Here is a 14,302-nt window from a genome sequence, read left to right on the forward strand (position 1 = left end):
ATGCAACAACCAAAGGGAAAAAATGAGAAACTTATATTTTAGTCCTGCATTTGTATATCTTGACCACCTGCAGCAAACTACTTACAGTGATGCAAAGAATTGGGTCAGGTCCTGCAGGACCCTTACAGCAATGCAGGCCTCAAGATTACTTCAGAGGTCTGAAAAGAGGAGTTCAAAAGTTCAAAGGTTTCATCTGTAGGTCGAGAATCTAAATTATTCAGCTGCTGCAAAAGTTCACACTTGTTAAATTTTTCAAAGAATGAATCTTGTACATTTGCTTCTCTTTAACCCCCAATATAAGTTTTCGTGACCCAAGGGAAAAAAAAAAAAAACCAAAACGTTAGAACATTTAAATATTTTATTAGTCTTGTAAGACTATAGCTGCATTTTCAACTGTTGGCAGGTAATTATAGTTACTCTTTTTTCTGAACACAAAGTGTGCTCTGTAGGCTGCTCTTTACACAGTTAAAGTCCAGGCAGGAGAGCTGCTGCCCTTTACAGATAAACAGACTTGGCTAGGTCCCATCCTGCACCTGCCCCCAGCTCGAAAAGTACTGTAACTGCATAGCTCCAGCAGCAACACATCAACATGAAGAAGTGGCCACTAGAGGACAAGTATTAATCTGGCATGGGGACTTGTATCTTTTCCTGTTGCTACATGGCGGTGTGCAGATGGACACACACAGGAGAGGAAAAAAAAAAAAAAGAAAGTAACGAGCCTTGAATCTTCTGTTCGTCACTGCTGGGTAATCTTTGCTGCCTCAGCTTTGATGAGGGAGATGAGGTCTTGATTGATCAAAAAAACAAAGCGAAGTCCTGCAATCTGTCAAAGACAATGAGAGTTGTGTGAAAACATTGCAAAGACTGATCCCAAACTGCGTGAAACTGGTGTATGAGGTGTGATATTATGTAAAGTAGATTTTTTTGTCTTAAAGAGATTAAAGGTGGTGGAATGTTTTCAGTAACTTCACTTTAAGATGTGGAGCATTGGTGCAAAGAATTTTTAACAAATATGCATCAGCATGTAGGAGCTCTAAAAGGAAGAACTCACCCATAAATATACAGAAGACAGTCATGTGATCAATGTGATAAAACATTCTTAGGTAATATTACCAAAAAAAAAAATCTCAATCTCTATTGCAGAAACAATTATATTTCTTAAAGTACAAGCCATGAAACCCTAAAAACCATTTACCACATCACATCTCCCATTACCAGAATGCCATGCCTGAGCGCCACTGCCATTGAGCAGTGTAGACTGTACAGCATTGACTTCCTGCTTAATCCGTTACAATGTTTAAAGATGCTGGAGCCTGTTCCGGTGTAATTGGTCACTAGACATCCATTTTCACCAAGAAAATAAATAGAAAACCAATGTCTTTAGGGTGTCAGAGAAATCAAACACCCTGAGAAAACCAACACATGGAAATTCCTTCATCAACTTTTTCAGGAATTGAATTTTATTTCCTTAAGCTGTGAGGCAGTTTGTCAGTGAAGCAGGGTGCCTTACTGAATTAGCTATAATAAAGTGTTACACGAACGTCAAATAAGGAAAAAAAAAAACATGAATAAAAATGAATTAATCTTGAGTAACAGGAAAAACCAGTTTGGAGAAGAAATTTGTGGCTTTGTAACATTGTTTTATATTGAGAGAAGAGAGAGCTTGACTACTAATGCCCTCTAACATATGAACATTTAAGTCTATACAGTTTATGATGATATCTGGGAACAGAAAATCCCCAACACAACCAATCACAGAACCAAAAGGCAACTTTAGGAGGAAGTACAGGAAGAATCCAAAATATGTTTTAAGGGCTGAGTGACAAGACAACAGTGAGAGGTGATCTTTTAGCAAATATCTCAAAAACCTAAGCAATGCTTAACACATATTTTAGTGCATATTGTCCATAGATTGCATCATGCTCTATCTCCAGACACTTTGGCGCTCCAGGAAGATGAATCTCTTCAGGGTGGAGTTAAATTACCTGCATATGGAACCAGTATGAGGGTATGACAGTCAGGGAGACATGCAAAGGCCTGCTGAATGTTTGCTTCAGAGGTGACTGCCATACATGATTTGCTTACAGTATGATAGAAAATTATTAACATTATCAAAATCATTCACAATGCTTATTAGCACAGTAATGTCATGGGGGAGAGATTTAATAATAAGCAACAGAGTAATTAACAAATATACCCAGATTGTTTTACTAAAAAACATTACACATAGTAAACATTTTAAAGAAATGTCTAAAAAAAAAAAAAAAAAGTACATTACGCGCCTCAAGAAAAGAAACAATAAAATTACATCACATGTATAAAGCCATCCTCAACTGTAAAACATTTTTAAAATGCTCTGCAGTCTTTATCATCTGAAAAAGTACAGAACAGAACACCTTGTGTCTTTCATTTTCCCACTGTCAACTCGGTCTAGGTTGAAAAGTGAACTGTGGCTATGCTCCCACTTCTACTCTCGTCTTTATTTTTTTTCTCCCATTTGTTATCAGACCATTTTAGTTTCTTCTTTTATGTAATCACTTTCCTGTTACAATTATCTGTTCGTGTGCTGTTTTTAACCATAACCAATTTTTAACTGTGGCACCGATTCATGCATACTTCCTGAGTGAAGTTTCGTTATATAGTACTTTATTATGACTACTGATAGATCAATCTCTCTAAATATTTGCCATTCTTTACATTTTCTCAGTCATTGTGACCTCTCACTTATTCACAAGCCCGTGTTTTATAAGGTACTGAATATGTTCACACATGCTTCTGTGTAAGATGCCCATAAATACACTTTGTGGTTACTAGATTAGGTACATGTATCTAATACTGGGTATAACTTGCTTTTGCCATCAGAACAGCCCAAGTCCTTTGAGATTCAGGTTCAACAAGTTGCTGGTAAAATTCTGATGCCTTTTGGTGAATGTTAGCTCAGTATTATTATTTGGTCCCTGCAGAAATTTCTATCAGACATTCTTGCTTCAAACCTCCTATTCCAATTAATCTTAAAGGTGTTCTAGGAGACTGAGATATAGGAACTGTGCAAGCCATTGAAGTAAACCAAAGTACTGCCACTTACTTGAAACAAGCTTGAGATTATGCATTTTTGTAAAAAGGTACGTTACTATGTTACTCAACTGACACAATCCAATTTAAAATGGGTTGCCTTAAAGCTTTCAAATAGCCCTCAACTGGTATTACCAGACCTAATGTGTGTGTGTTTATAAAGAAAACATTCCCTACGCCCTTACACTATCATATTTGGCCTAGAAAAGTGACAGCTCATGGTAGATCCACATACTGTTGTTTACTCTACATTTTGACCCCAAAAATCAGCATGCCATAGCAGATACCAGGATTTGTACCATAAAACATTTCGCCAAATATCAGTTTTTTAATTTTGGTGATCCAACACTGTAGCCTTATCATACTGTGCTTAGCTAAGAAGAGTGGAACCCAAGTGCATTGATGTGCTGATATATGCCATCTGCTTTAAATCTAAAGTGTTGTATATTCAGAGATGCTCTACAGTACATCACTGTTTAAAAAGCTGTTTGAATATTTTTGGCCTTTTTATAAGCTTGAATGAGTCTGACCATTCTTCTCTACCTTCTCTCATTAGAAGAACTGGAGGGCCTAGTCTAGTGCACGAAAATTCTAGGAGGCGTTTCCAAGATGCCAGAACCATCACATCTGACACCAACAATCATACCATGGTCAAAATTATAATGCTTGGACAAAAAAACTCTCCACGATATACATTGAATTTCAGCCTCATTATGGGTTATTTGGAGGAGTGGGCTATGAGTGTTAACAAGCAGGTACAGCTAATAAGGTGGCCAATGAGTGCATATTTCATTTGTTGTGCGGTACGTATCCAGTCATATTTTTAAGGTAAAACTTGTACCTACATTTAGGTCTGCAGATTTTACCTTTCAATTTAATGTACAGGTCCACCAATGTCTTTATGTAATACATTTTGTTTTTTAGTCATTCACACCAGAAAAGATTTCCTGAAACTGCCATCCAGATGGCCACTGGTGATGATGAATGGTGTTAATCATAATATGTATGTTATCTACTTTGAAAGTCATGCGTTTCCTGTTTCCTAGGGTCAGTATAGTTTTAACTCAAATGTGCAAGACTGTAATTAGGCATAACAATGGTTGTATGGCAACAAAGTAGATACAGAAAAGCAGATGAAAGGTAAAGAGTGTACTTCTGACAGAAAATATTCATAAAGAACAATATAACACAGGGAAACCTTTAACAAATCCTTGGAGAATGAAGGGAAATGCAAATTGCATCACTTAAGTAACAAAACTAAAAAAAAAAAAAAAACCTCAGCTGGAGAAAGAAATGCCCAAAAAGGATCCAAGTTTATACTGACAAAATGTATTCAGCCTCTGAATGGTGCTCAGAATAATTTGAAAGACTAACACAGTACTAGGTTTTAGATTACAAAAATAATAATCTAGAAAACATACAGCTGGAATCCTTTAATGTGCTAGTAAAACCATACTTGGTTTACCGAGTGAAAACCTCATCCCCAACTATATTTTTAAATAAACTATACAATTCAGGTACCTTTCCACAAAATGCAATTGCAACAACTAAACATCTTAATGAAATCACTTATTTGTTGCTGTTGTCTCTTTTTAACTGAAGTTTTTTTTTTTTATAAACCAAGCAATTAAATTTGACTATATATACTCTGCATGCTGCTTTCCCTGCAAAAACATGAAGGACAAAGAGCCGGTCACTCTCCACTTCCCTGTGATGCTGCTCTCCAACAAGGAGCTGTTGGGCAGAGGTCTAGCGACACCAGTTCTTGGAAGGCTAAAAATTGTGTATCTGGTCATTAGTGCTGAACCAATAACTAAGACTTAAATATTAGAAAATAAAACAATCCTTGTTTTATTATAATGGAATGAGAGTTAAAAATTCTGGGGGCTAAAAACATACCTCATACAGTATAACATATATAATACTGTATATAATGTATAACATAAGCTATGAGATAATTCATGCTGAGTTTTAACAGTAATTTGTTATTAAAACTTCCTCTAAACTGAACTCTATTCATTAACATCCATAAAAGTAACTGCACAGATACTCATCTTCAATTTTTTTCAATGTTATTTATTTTTTAAATCTTTTTTTTTTGGTAACACATTGTTGCTTGGGTTGGGTTACATTTACACTTCCAGATTTTGCTTTGCATGTGGTCAAAACACGGCATTGATGAAGAATTATGACACTGTAATTTACGATCTATTCTTTAAAGGACACATGTAACCACTGTAGCTTTTAGGTTAATGTAACAAACACTTAAAAAAAAATACTGTCTCTTCACAAAGCACCTCAAGATTGGTCCAGAATTTCCACACTCAACTCCTGTCCTGAATATACAGGTATACAAAAATCATACAACTGTAGTTTTGTTAGAAAAACAGTCCCAATGCTGAATGAAAGCTAACTATGGTACTCAGTTGCAATTTCCTGCTAAACACTCAAATGTATTTTATATACAGTATCCTGTGAGACACTTTGGTTAAATGCATCAGACAAATAACAGTAATAATAACCCCTCAGTAATCATAAATTACAAATGTCTCCATTTAAGATATGTGTTTAACCAATTATCATCAATTTCATCAGCATTTTTGGGTAAAAATTTTCCATGGAAACACTATGCGGAACAAACAAAATGAGAAACATAGTGCAAAGTGCACTCTTTTCAGTTTTCCATCTGACTGAATCAGCCTGTGTGTGCAGATAACTTGAAAATGGCCTCTACAGGAAACACAAATTGGCATTTAAGCACCCTTGCCAGCAGGCATTTAGAAATTTGACAGCCTCGGGCTGCTGACTACTCAAGAGGAAAGAGTGAAAAAAAGGACATCATTGTTTGGATTATTGGAAATAAAAAGGATTAATCACACATATGTAAAAGGCTGTTCCTCAAAGTGAGAATACAAGATATCAACCTGAAAAATCTGGCAATGTTACATAATAGAGCACAAAGTAATAAAATGCTGATTGCTGACATGAAATTTTCAATACAATTTTGAATATTCAAATTATTATATACATTCAGATATATTCATAATTTAGAAATAAAGGCGACAGTTCTATTGCACACATCAAAATTTTAAGGTGTGATATTTAAGTTTTTTTTTATATGAGGTTTGCAAAAAGCGCAACATTTTCCTTTTATATACATGGTTTAAAAAGATGCAGAATACTTTTAAATCGTGGAGATTTTTTTAAAAATCTGTCTTTATATGTAAATATGTATACAAACAATAATCAACATCAGAAGTCATTTCATAACCTAGTGCATTCTACTAAGGCTAAGAAAATTCAGTATCTTAAGTGGGTTGTTTTTGAAGAATTATTTATTTTTTGTTAATCTTCATGGGCACTGACAATCCAGAAGACTTTTTCTAACTAATCAGTGAAACATACACCATGTATTGCCATTATTGATCACACATATAAAATAAAAGAAATCAGGAAAAACTAAATTTACACATGGAGAATGAAGCAAATCTGTAATAAACTGCTTGATCTGCATCATTTAAGAACTGACTTGAAGAAAGAAACTAAATTTTATATAAAAATAATATGAAAATAAAAAGGCAACTAGCTTATTAAAATTGAAAAATAGATTCAAACTTCTCTTGCCTTTAAGCAAATAATATTACTTGATGAAGAGGCAAATAAAACAAGATCGACAGACACTACCAATCATCTTCTTCTTTCGGCGGCTCCTGTTGGGGGTCGCCACAGCAGATCATCTGTTTCCATATCTTTCTGTCCTCTGCATCTTGTTCTGTTACACCCATCACCTGCATGCCCTCTCTCACCACATCTATAAACCTTCTCTTAGACCTTTCCTCTTTTTCTCTTGCCTGGCAGCTCTATCCTTAGCATCCTTCTCCCAATATACCCAGCATCTCTCTTCTGCACATGTCCAAACCAACACAATCTCGCCTCTCTAACTTTGTCACCCAACTGTCCAACTTGAGCTGACCCTCTAATGTACTCATTTCTAATCCTGTTCATTCTCGTCACGCCTAGTGCAAGTGCCTCCTGATTTTTGGTCAGTGCCACCGTCTCCAACCCATATAACATAGCTGGTCTCACTATCGTCCTGTAGACCTTCCCTTTCACTCTTGATGATACCAGTCTGCCACAAATCACTCCTGACACTCTTCTCCACCCATTCCACCCCGAGCGCACTCTCTTTTTCACCTCTCTTCCACAATCCAATGAAGGTGATAAAAACAAAATTAAAATAATCTAAGGATGTCATCATTTAGCAAAGAGTCTAGTAAGTTATTCAAATTGTAGTCAAAATAGTAGGAAACAAACTACAAAATCACTATGATATTCCTTACCTCCACCACAGAGTTATTGTTGAGCTTCCATTTGTTTCCAGTTAGCACTGGTCGGCCATCAACATAGATGGGTCTTCGTCCTTCATTGGCAATGAAAAAATCACCATTGTTTTTCAGTTTAATGATTCCTAAACAAAAAGTGACGCATATGATAACATTAGTTATGAGAAAATGTCTAGGATTTTAGGAAGACTGAAAATGAAAAGCTATGAACACTTGGTAACATTCTTATTAACGGAGATCAACCGAATGTAGTGAAACTCTTGCTAGATACAAAACTGAAAGAGAGCAATAAATAAGAAACATAAATACTCTACATCCCTCATGCTACATTTTATTAGTATGCCTCATGTCCATTGTGCAGTTTTATTTTTAATAGCACATATAGAAATTGAAATAAAATAATAATGTTTGCAAATTAAGTCTCAAAATGCCCACAAACAGGTCCAATGCAGTTTTGAAAAAGACATGCAATAAAATGACATACACCTAGTACTGTGCTAGCATTAGAGGAAATTTAAGTTTTAAGCATTTAGGTGTGAAATGCTTTTGATTTTACAGTGTTCAATGTTCTTTAAAGTAACTCAGCTGTAATACTGTCAAGTCATGAAATTGGGCCGGTGGCTTCAAACTTTTACTTCACCCTATTCATGTTACAAGGAAGCCATTCACTTATTGCTCAAATATTCAATGTAGTAAAAAATACTTTATTATGCTGGCTATTGCAGTTTTGTCATAGAAGCTTTAGTATAAAGTGATACACATTGTAATCTAGGATTACCGTAATAGGCAATACATCACTGTATAATACTACTACTCTCTCTATATTTCTAATGTGTGTTATCAGGATTCCTCTGCATTTTTGGTGTTACCCTGTTAATATTAATATATAATATAATATAATATATAATTATTCTGAAATTTGTGGACGCTGCCCTTCCGTGCTTAATGGGCAGAAGGTCCAAACAATTCCCAAGTCCAAAACTTAACATGAAGAGGTCGGTACATCTTCTTAGATGTAAACCCTCCATCATCTTAAAAGAATTTATCACAAAAGCAACCTTGAATGTTGCGGGGTTTTAGATGACCTGAACTCACCTTAAGGAACAGTAGGTAGTCGTGAAGCGCAATTTACAAAGAGAGTTTTGCTTCGATGGCGCCGATCACATTCATTCGCAATGATTTCCACTCTCCCAGGAGCTAACAGGGCACTTGAAGTGTCACAAACAGTGAAACTGTGAAGCTCTCGACCCGGCAGAGCAGCCCGACATTCCGCACCACAGAGTGTCCACTTTGTTCTCACGACCCCTCGCCGCTGAAGGCGGTGTCGTCTTCACATTGTTTACAGCTCGGCGCAGTTAAAAAGTAGAAAGACGCAAAGCTGTTTTCCTCATCTCTTCTACTATCAAGTACTGCCAATTAAAAAAAAGTTATAATGTGGCAGTTTCCGTGACAGTCACGTGAACGAATAAATAAACCTCTCTGTAAGAACACGCCTGGCTCAGCCGGAGGGCTGGGAGAGGGTGACGCGGGGCACACTTCTAAGGGATTGATTGCCGTGTTTTTGTTTACTTCTTTTCAATATCAGTAAAGTAACTCTCACACAAAAAATAACATTTCATAAAGGCGTCGACAAACAAAGTGATTAGTTCCTATATTATAATATGTTCTGTGGTCATACGTAATTTCCGTTTCGCGTGGTCATACGTAATTTCCATTCAAATGCGGAAAGAATTTTATATATATATATATAGATTATATAAATACATTTACTTAATCATGCTGTCCCCAAATCAAGTAAACAGGGTAATAGTGCTGGATATAAAGACCTGTCTACAGAGCTAGGGCACAGGATTACGTCGAAGCACAGATCTGCAATTCCCATGTGCACTGTGGCATCTATAATTCTTAAAGAGAATAAGTTTGGAACAATCACAAATCTTCTAAGTGTTGGCTGCCTGGCCAAAAAGCAGTCAGGGAAGAAGGGCCTTGGTAAGAAAGGTGATCCAGCATCCGATGATCACTCTGGCTGGGCTCCAGAAAACCCATATGGAGATGAGAGAAACTTAATAGAAGGATAAGCATTGACTGCAACACTACACTAAATCAGGGTTTTATGACAGAGTGGCTGAAAACACGACAGCCCACCTGGAGTTTGCAAAAAGGCTCCTAAAGGACTCTCAGACTGTGAGAAACAAGATTCTCAGGTCTGATGAAAGCAAGATTCTCAGGTCTGATGAAAGCAAGATTTAACTGTTCGGCCTCAACTGTAAGCATCACATCTGGTGGAAACCAAGCAGCAGTCATCACCTGTGTAATACCATTCAAACAGTAAAAAATGGTGATAGAAGTATCAGGCTGTGTGGTTGTTTTTCAGAGACTGAGAGACTAGTCAAGTTTGAATAAAGGAGCAAAGTAAAGAGATATTCTTAACGAAAACCCGCTCCAGAACACACTGGACCTTGCACTGGGATGAAGGTTCACCTTCCTGCAGCACAATGACCCCAGCTTAGGGTCAACTATGTGAATGTCCCCGAGTTGCCCAGCCAGAAACTTAAACTTGAACCAAACCCAACCCAACATCTCTAGTGTGACCTGAAATTAGATGTGCACCGACTGTTTCCAACCAACCTGAAATAGTCAGAGAGGATATGCAGAGATGAATGGCAGAAAATTCCCAAATTCATGCGTGTGAAGCTCGTTACATCATACACTAAAAAGACTCCAAGCCATATTGTTGAAGAGGCTTCAAGTAAGTAAGTAAAAAGTCTGAATGCTTGTGTCAATGTATTAGTTTTTTATTTTAATAAATTTATAAAAAATTCTAAAATCCTATTTTTTTCTATGATTTAAGCATAAGGTTGCAACATAAAACGTGTTAAATGTGAGGAGTTCTGAATACTTTCTGGAAGCACTGCTACTACTGCCATCTAGTGGTTAAAACAAATACATGCCACAGTTTTTGATTTAAACTGCTTTAATTAAACTCATTTAAGGTCAAGTGGTTTCTTTGACTATACATTGTTATTAGATGAAGTACCCAGTGTTGCTTGTAAATGCACATGTTGCTTAATTACACTAAAGTCTGAATTAGTCCAATCAAAGTCAATTATTATTTGCATAAAAACAAATCACTTTTCCCATTTTCTCCATGATGCTTAAATGGTTGTCACCAGTAAAGTAATAACAGGTGAGTGAAGCAACTGCTATACGCATCATAAATGATAACTAGAAAAGCTGCAGGTACAAATATGAGAGTGGGAGGTGGGCTTACCAACACTCCTTGTTTAGTTCTTGTTCTTTTTCTTGCTTGCTCATTTAAGTATTGTAATAACAATGGAAATAAGGAACAAATCTAATGTACAATGCAACATATTCTTGATTATAGGTTACTCTTGAATATTAGCAGAAAATCTAACATTCTCAACATTTTAACTAGATATACTATAAACTGTGAATTCCGATGACAATATTATTAAATAAATATTAATAAAACACACACATACTAATTATTAAGCCAGTTTTACAATAAATTTGTCATTTACAGCAAGAGAGACTGGTCACATGCAAATGTGCTTTTTGTACACAGTCATTATTTTATGAGTTAAATTTATATGAACATCTCTTAAATCCTTGACATGGATAATTCAACCATAAAAATCTATTGTATATTTTTAATACATCAATTTGTTATTTTATAAGCAGTTAAAGTGTTAAATGGTCCGTAATTGTAATCCTTTTCTAAAAAATGTATTTCTGGTAATTCATGTAACAATTAGATGTCTCATTAAATAACACATTTCAAAATGTAACTTTATACTCCAAATAATGATAACTCACAAAGTCAAAAGCTTCCTTAAAACTGACTAAATGGCTTAATCCATGTTTTTAAGATGACAACTGAACTACTTCAAGTAAATATACAGAAAAAAAAACACTTGTGATTTAACTAAGAAAAAGAACATAGCCTACTTGTTTTATAGACTGAATTAGCATCACTCTTTGTGGTCAGCATTTTCTGACTGTGGTTAGTAAAGGAAATTATGCAGGGTTTTTTTCCCCAGATATATTCTTGATTCTTCAAAATACAAGTACATATTATCATTATATTTCTGTCTGTGGAACTTCTGCTCAGCGTAAAGAAAAAAAATAATTTAACTGGAAAAACTGAGAGGTTTTAAACTGCTACTTTTTTGAATAAATCTTTTCCAGTAATAAAGCTGCTAAATCTATCAACTTCCATCTCAACAATTTGTTAGTGTAATAAATGAACAAACAGTCTTTTCTATGTGACTCTCTGTGGTCAGTTGCCCAACTCAAACACTTCAATAAGATGACTTCATAGTCTGTCACACCCATTCACAAAGAATCTACCACATCTTGATGATGAATGCACAGCTGTAGTTATGGTACATGATATTGTAAAGGTGCATGTAATTTTCGTGTATTTTATACATATATATGTATTTGAGTGTATGGGGGTATTTATAAGAAACTATATGATATGTGGGAGGATGTGGGAAGAATGCTAAAAATTTGATTCAAGAAGTATTTTTACTTAAGAGTATTTAAGTATATGACATGCAAACTGCTAAAGAAACAGGAAAATAATAGAGTCTGAAAAAAATAAATTGTACTGTTGCATGATTAATTATTAAAAAAAAGAAATTATTAAATAACCTCATATATCCATGTTGTGTAATGGAAAGCATACGCAAAATATACATACTAATTTGACTTGTATTATTTATCAAAAGTCATATTAATGACACACATTTAGAAAAAGAAACAGTGTACTATGGCAAGTAAGTTTCAAACAAAAAGTCTCAATATTTGTAAGGAAAACTAAAGAAACTGCACAGCAGCATTACTAATTTCAAACAGTAATCATCAAGCAAATGCATGTTAAGAAAATAATCAAAATGATCCCTGAATATCAGTTAGTCTGTACTTATCAATTATAAACTATTATATGCAGCAAAGACTTCAGTGAAGACAAGATAAAAGGTTATAATTTTTCAAATAAATGCAAATTAATAAAAACAATCGATGAAAAAGGTACTGACATCCAAAAGACAAAAGGTTTTTGACATTAGGGAAGTAATCAACGTAGCACCACCATACAAAAGCGATTTGTTTTAAACTCAAACCACAAGTAATGTATCATGTCCAAACAGCAAATAGAGAAAATATATAAACAAACTACAGTAAAGTTCACTGTGGTTGTGTCATACTCCCTTAACTGTACTTAATTGTTGACAAAGGGGAAGAAAAAAAATTAACAGAAAACAAAGCAAACATAAGTAGTCAGACAGTGCAGGAGTTTTTGCAGCAAAAAGGGGTCAAGATATAATTTATTGATGGTAAGCACTGTGTCATCAACTGGTAATACATGTCATGAGACCCATTTTTAACAGACACAGAAGCATGATAGAGTTTTGCCATCACAATTTTCAGTGGGGAGTTCTTTTTTTTTTTTTGGCTGCACTCAGGAAAGCAAATGCATTGCTCTAATTGTGAAGCCTATACGTTTGTTAGCACAGATATTTTCGCATGAAAAATTGCTAAATATATCAAACATACAAATTTATATTAATACATGCATATTTAGGAAATGATGTGTGCTAAATGCACCTCATGCAAGTATGTATTATGCATAGAAGAGAAACATATTTTTAAAAGTGTTGCTGCAAATTTCCCCAGCTTATCCTTTAGGACAACAATGTATTGCTTTGATCACAATATGCAGGTATGAATTTTACTATAGTATCTTTCCATATCAGCTATGACTTTTATTAGTTATTCAGTATTTTTAAACATTCTATTAGTTAAAAAAAGAAAAAAAAAATACTTTTGTGAGCTTTTTCTAATGTTTGAGGAAGAGTTCTTGTATGCAGATAATTCCCCACTTCTTGGGAGGTGGAGTTTACACTATGCAATGAAGCTGTTTTGTTCTATATTCTTAAAATTTAACATCTCATTTAAATGTTGGCAGGAATGTCCTGTCTCTACTTTATAGTGTCACTACTGCCACTAACATGTGCAAAAACAAAGTCACTGCAATCTATATTTAATGCACAGCTGCTCACAGGTCTTGGCCAATACATTGGGCTGTTATACTGTACTATGAAATATTAAGATGCAGCTACTTACAAAAGACAGACAGAACTTTATGTGCATTCTGTAATATACCAAAACTTTCACATTCTAAGATCTTGACCAATGACCACAAAATGTCCTGCATGCAGCTTTATTTTAACTGGTAACTTTAAACTCCAACTAATTAGCGGTGTTAAATATGTGTACTTTGTAATGACCCGTCTTGAAAAGGCAACAAAGTAAAACCATTATTATACGATATGTATTAAAAACATGTATCTGATTTAAAAAATACTTTAAAACAATCTACTCAGGTACAGAAATGAGATTAAACATAATATGTTTTTTGCACCACTGTACGTTAGTAACAACTGATTTTTCAAGCAATGGACATTGCCTACCCTTATCTTGTGTACTGTTCTATAGATGGAAGGATAGTAAAACATTTGCAGGAAAACCCAGATACTCATCATGCCAAGGCAAAGGGGACAGAAAAATATAATTCTCAGGTAATTCCACCAAGAAGGTATCTTGTGTTATTACATGAAGTTGCAGATAGTAAGAAGTGGCCGATTAGAGAAATATCTATACATATTCAAAGGGCTTTTGCTTGCTTACACAAATTACTGAAATATAACTGCTCAAAAATTTAAAAGAACTCTTTTTTAGTCAGAGTATAGCATCAAGTCAATGAAAGTTCTGGGCTATTGATCTGGTCAGTTAAGTAGAAGAGGGGGTTGTTAATCAGTTTTAGCTGCTTTGGTGTTAATGAAATTAAGAACAGGTTCACT

At 34.9% G+C, this 14,302-nt stretch overlaps 1 protein-coding gene across 3 annotated transcripts in view; it reads right to left on the reverse strand.

Annotated features, from left to right (window-relative positions):
* Positions 1 to 637: 637 nt before the first annotated feature.
* mcrs1 (microspherule protein 1) overlaps positions 638 to 14,302 on the reverse strand; it is a 36,246-nt gene continuing 22,581 nt past the window's right edge. For all 3 annotated transcript variants that reach the window (XM_039747334.1, XM_039747335.1, XM_039747333.1), the window contains exons 14-15: positions 7,413 to 7,540; positions 638 to 823 (exon numbers count right to left, since the gene is read on the reverse strand). In XM_039747334.1, coding sequence (XP_039603268.1) covers positions 737 to 823; positions 7,413 to 7,540 — 215 coding nt within the window. In that variant the 3' untranslated portion in view covers positions 638 to 736. The remainder of the gene's footprint in view (positions 824 to 7,412; positions 7,541 to 14,302) is intronic.

The sequence above is a fragment of the Polypterus senegalus genome, chromosome 3 (genome assembly GCF_016835505.1).
Source record: "Polypterus senegalus isolate Bchr_013 chromosome 3, ASM1683550v1, whole genome shotgun sequence".
Lineage (NCBI taxonomy): Eukaryota > Metazoa > Chordata > Cladistia > Polypteriformes > Polypteridae > Polypterus > Polypterus senegalus.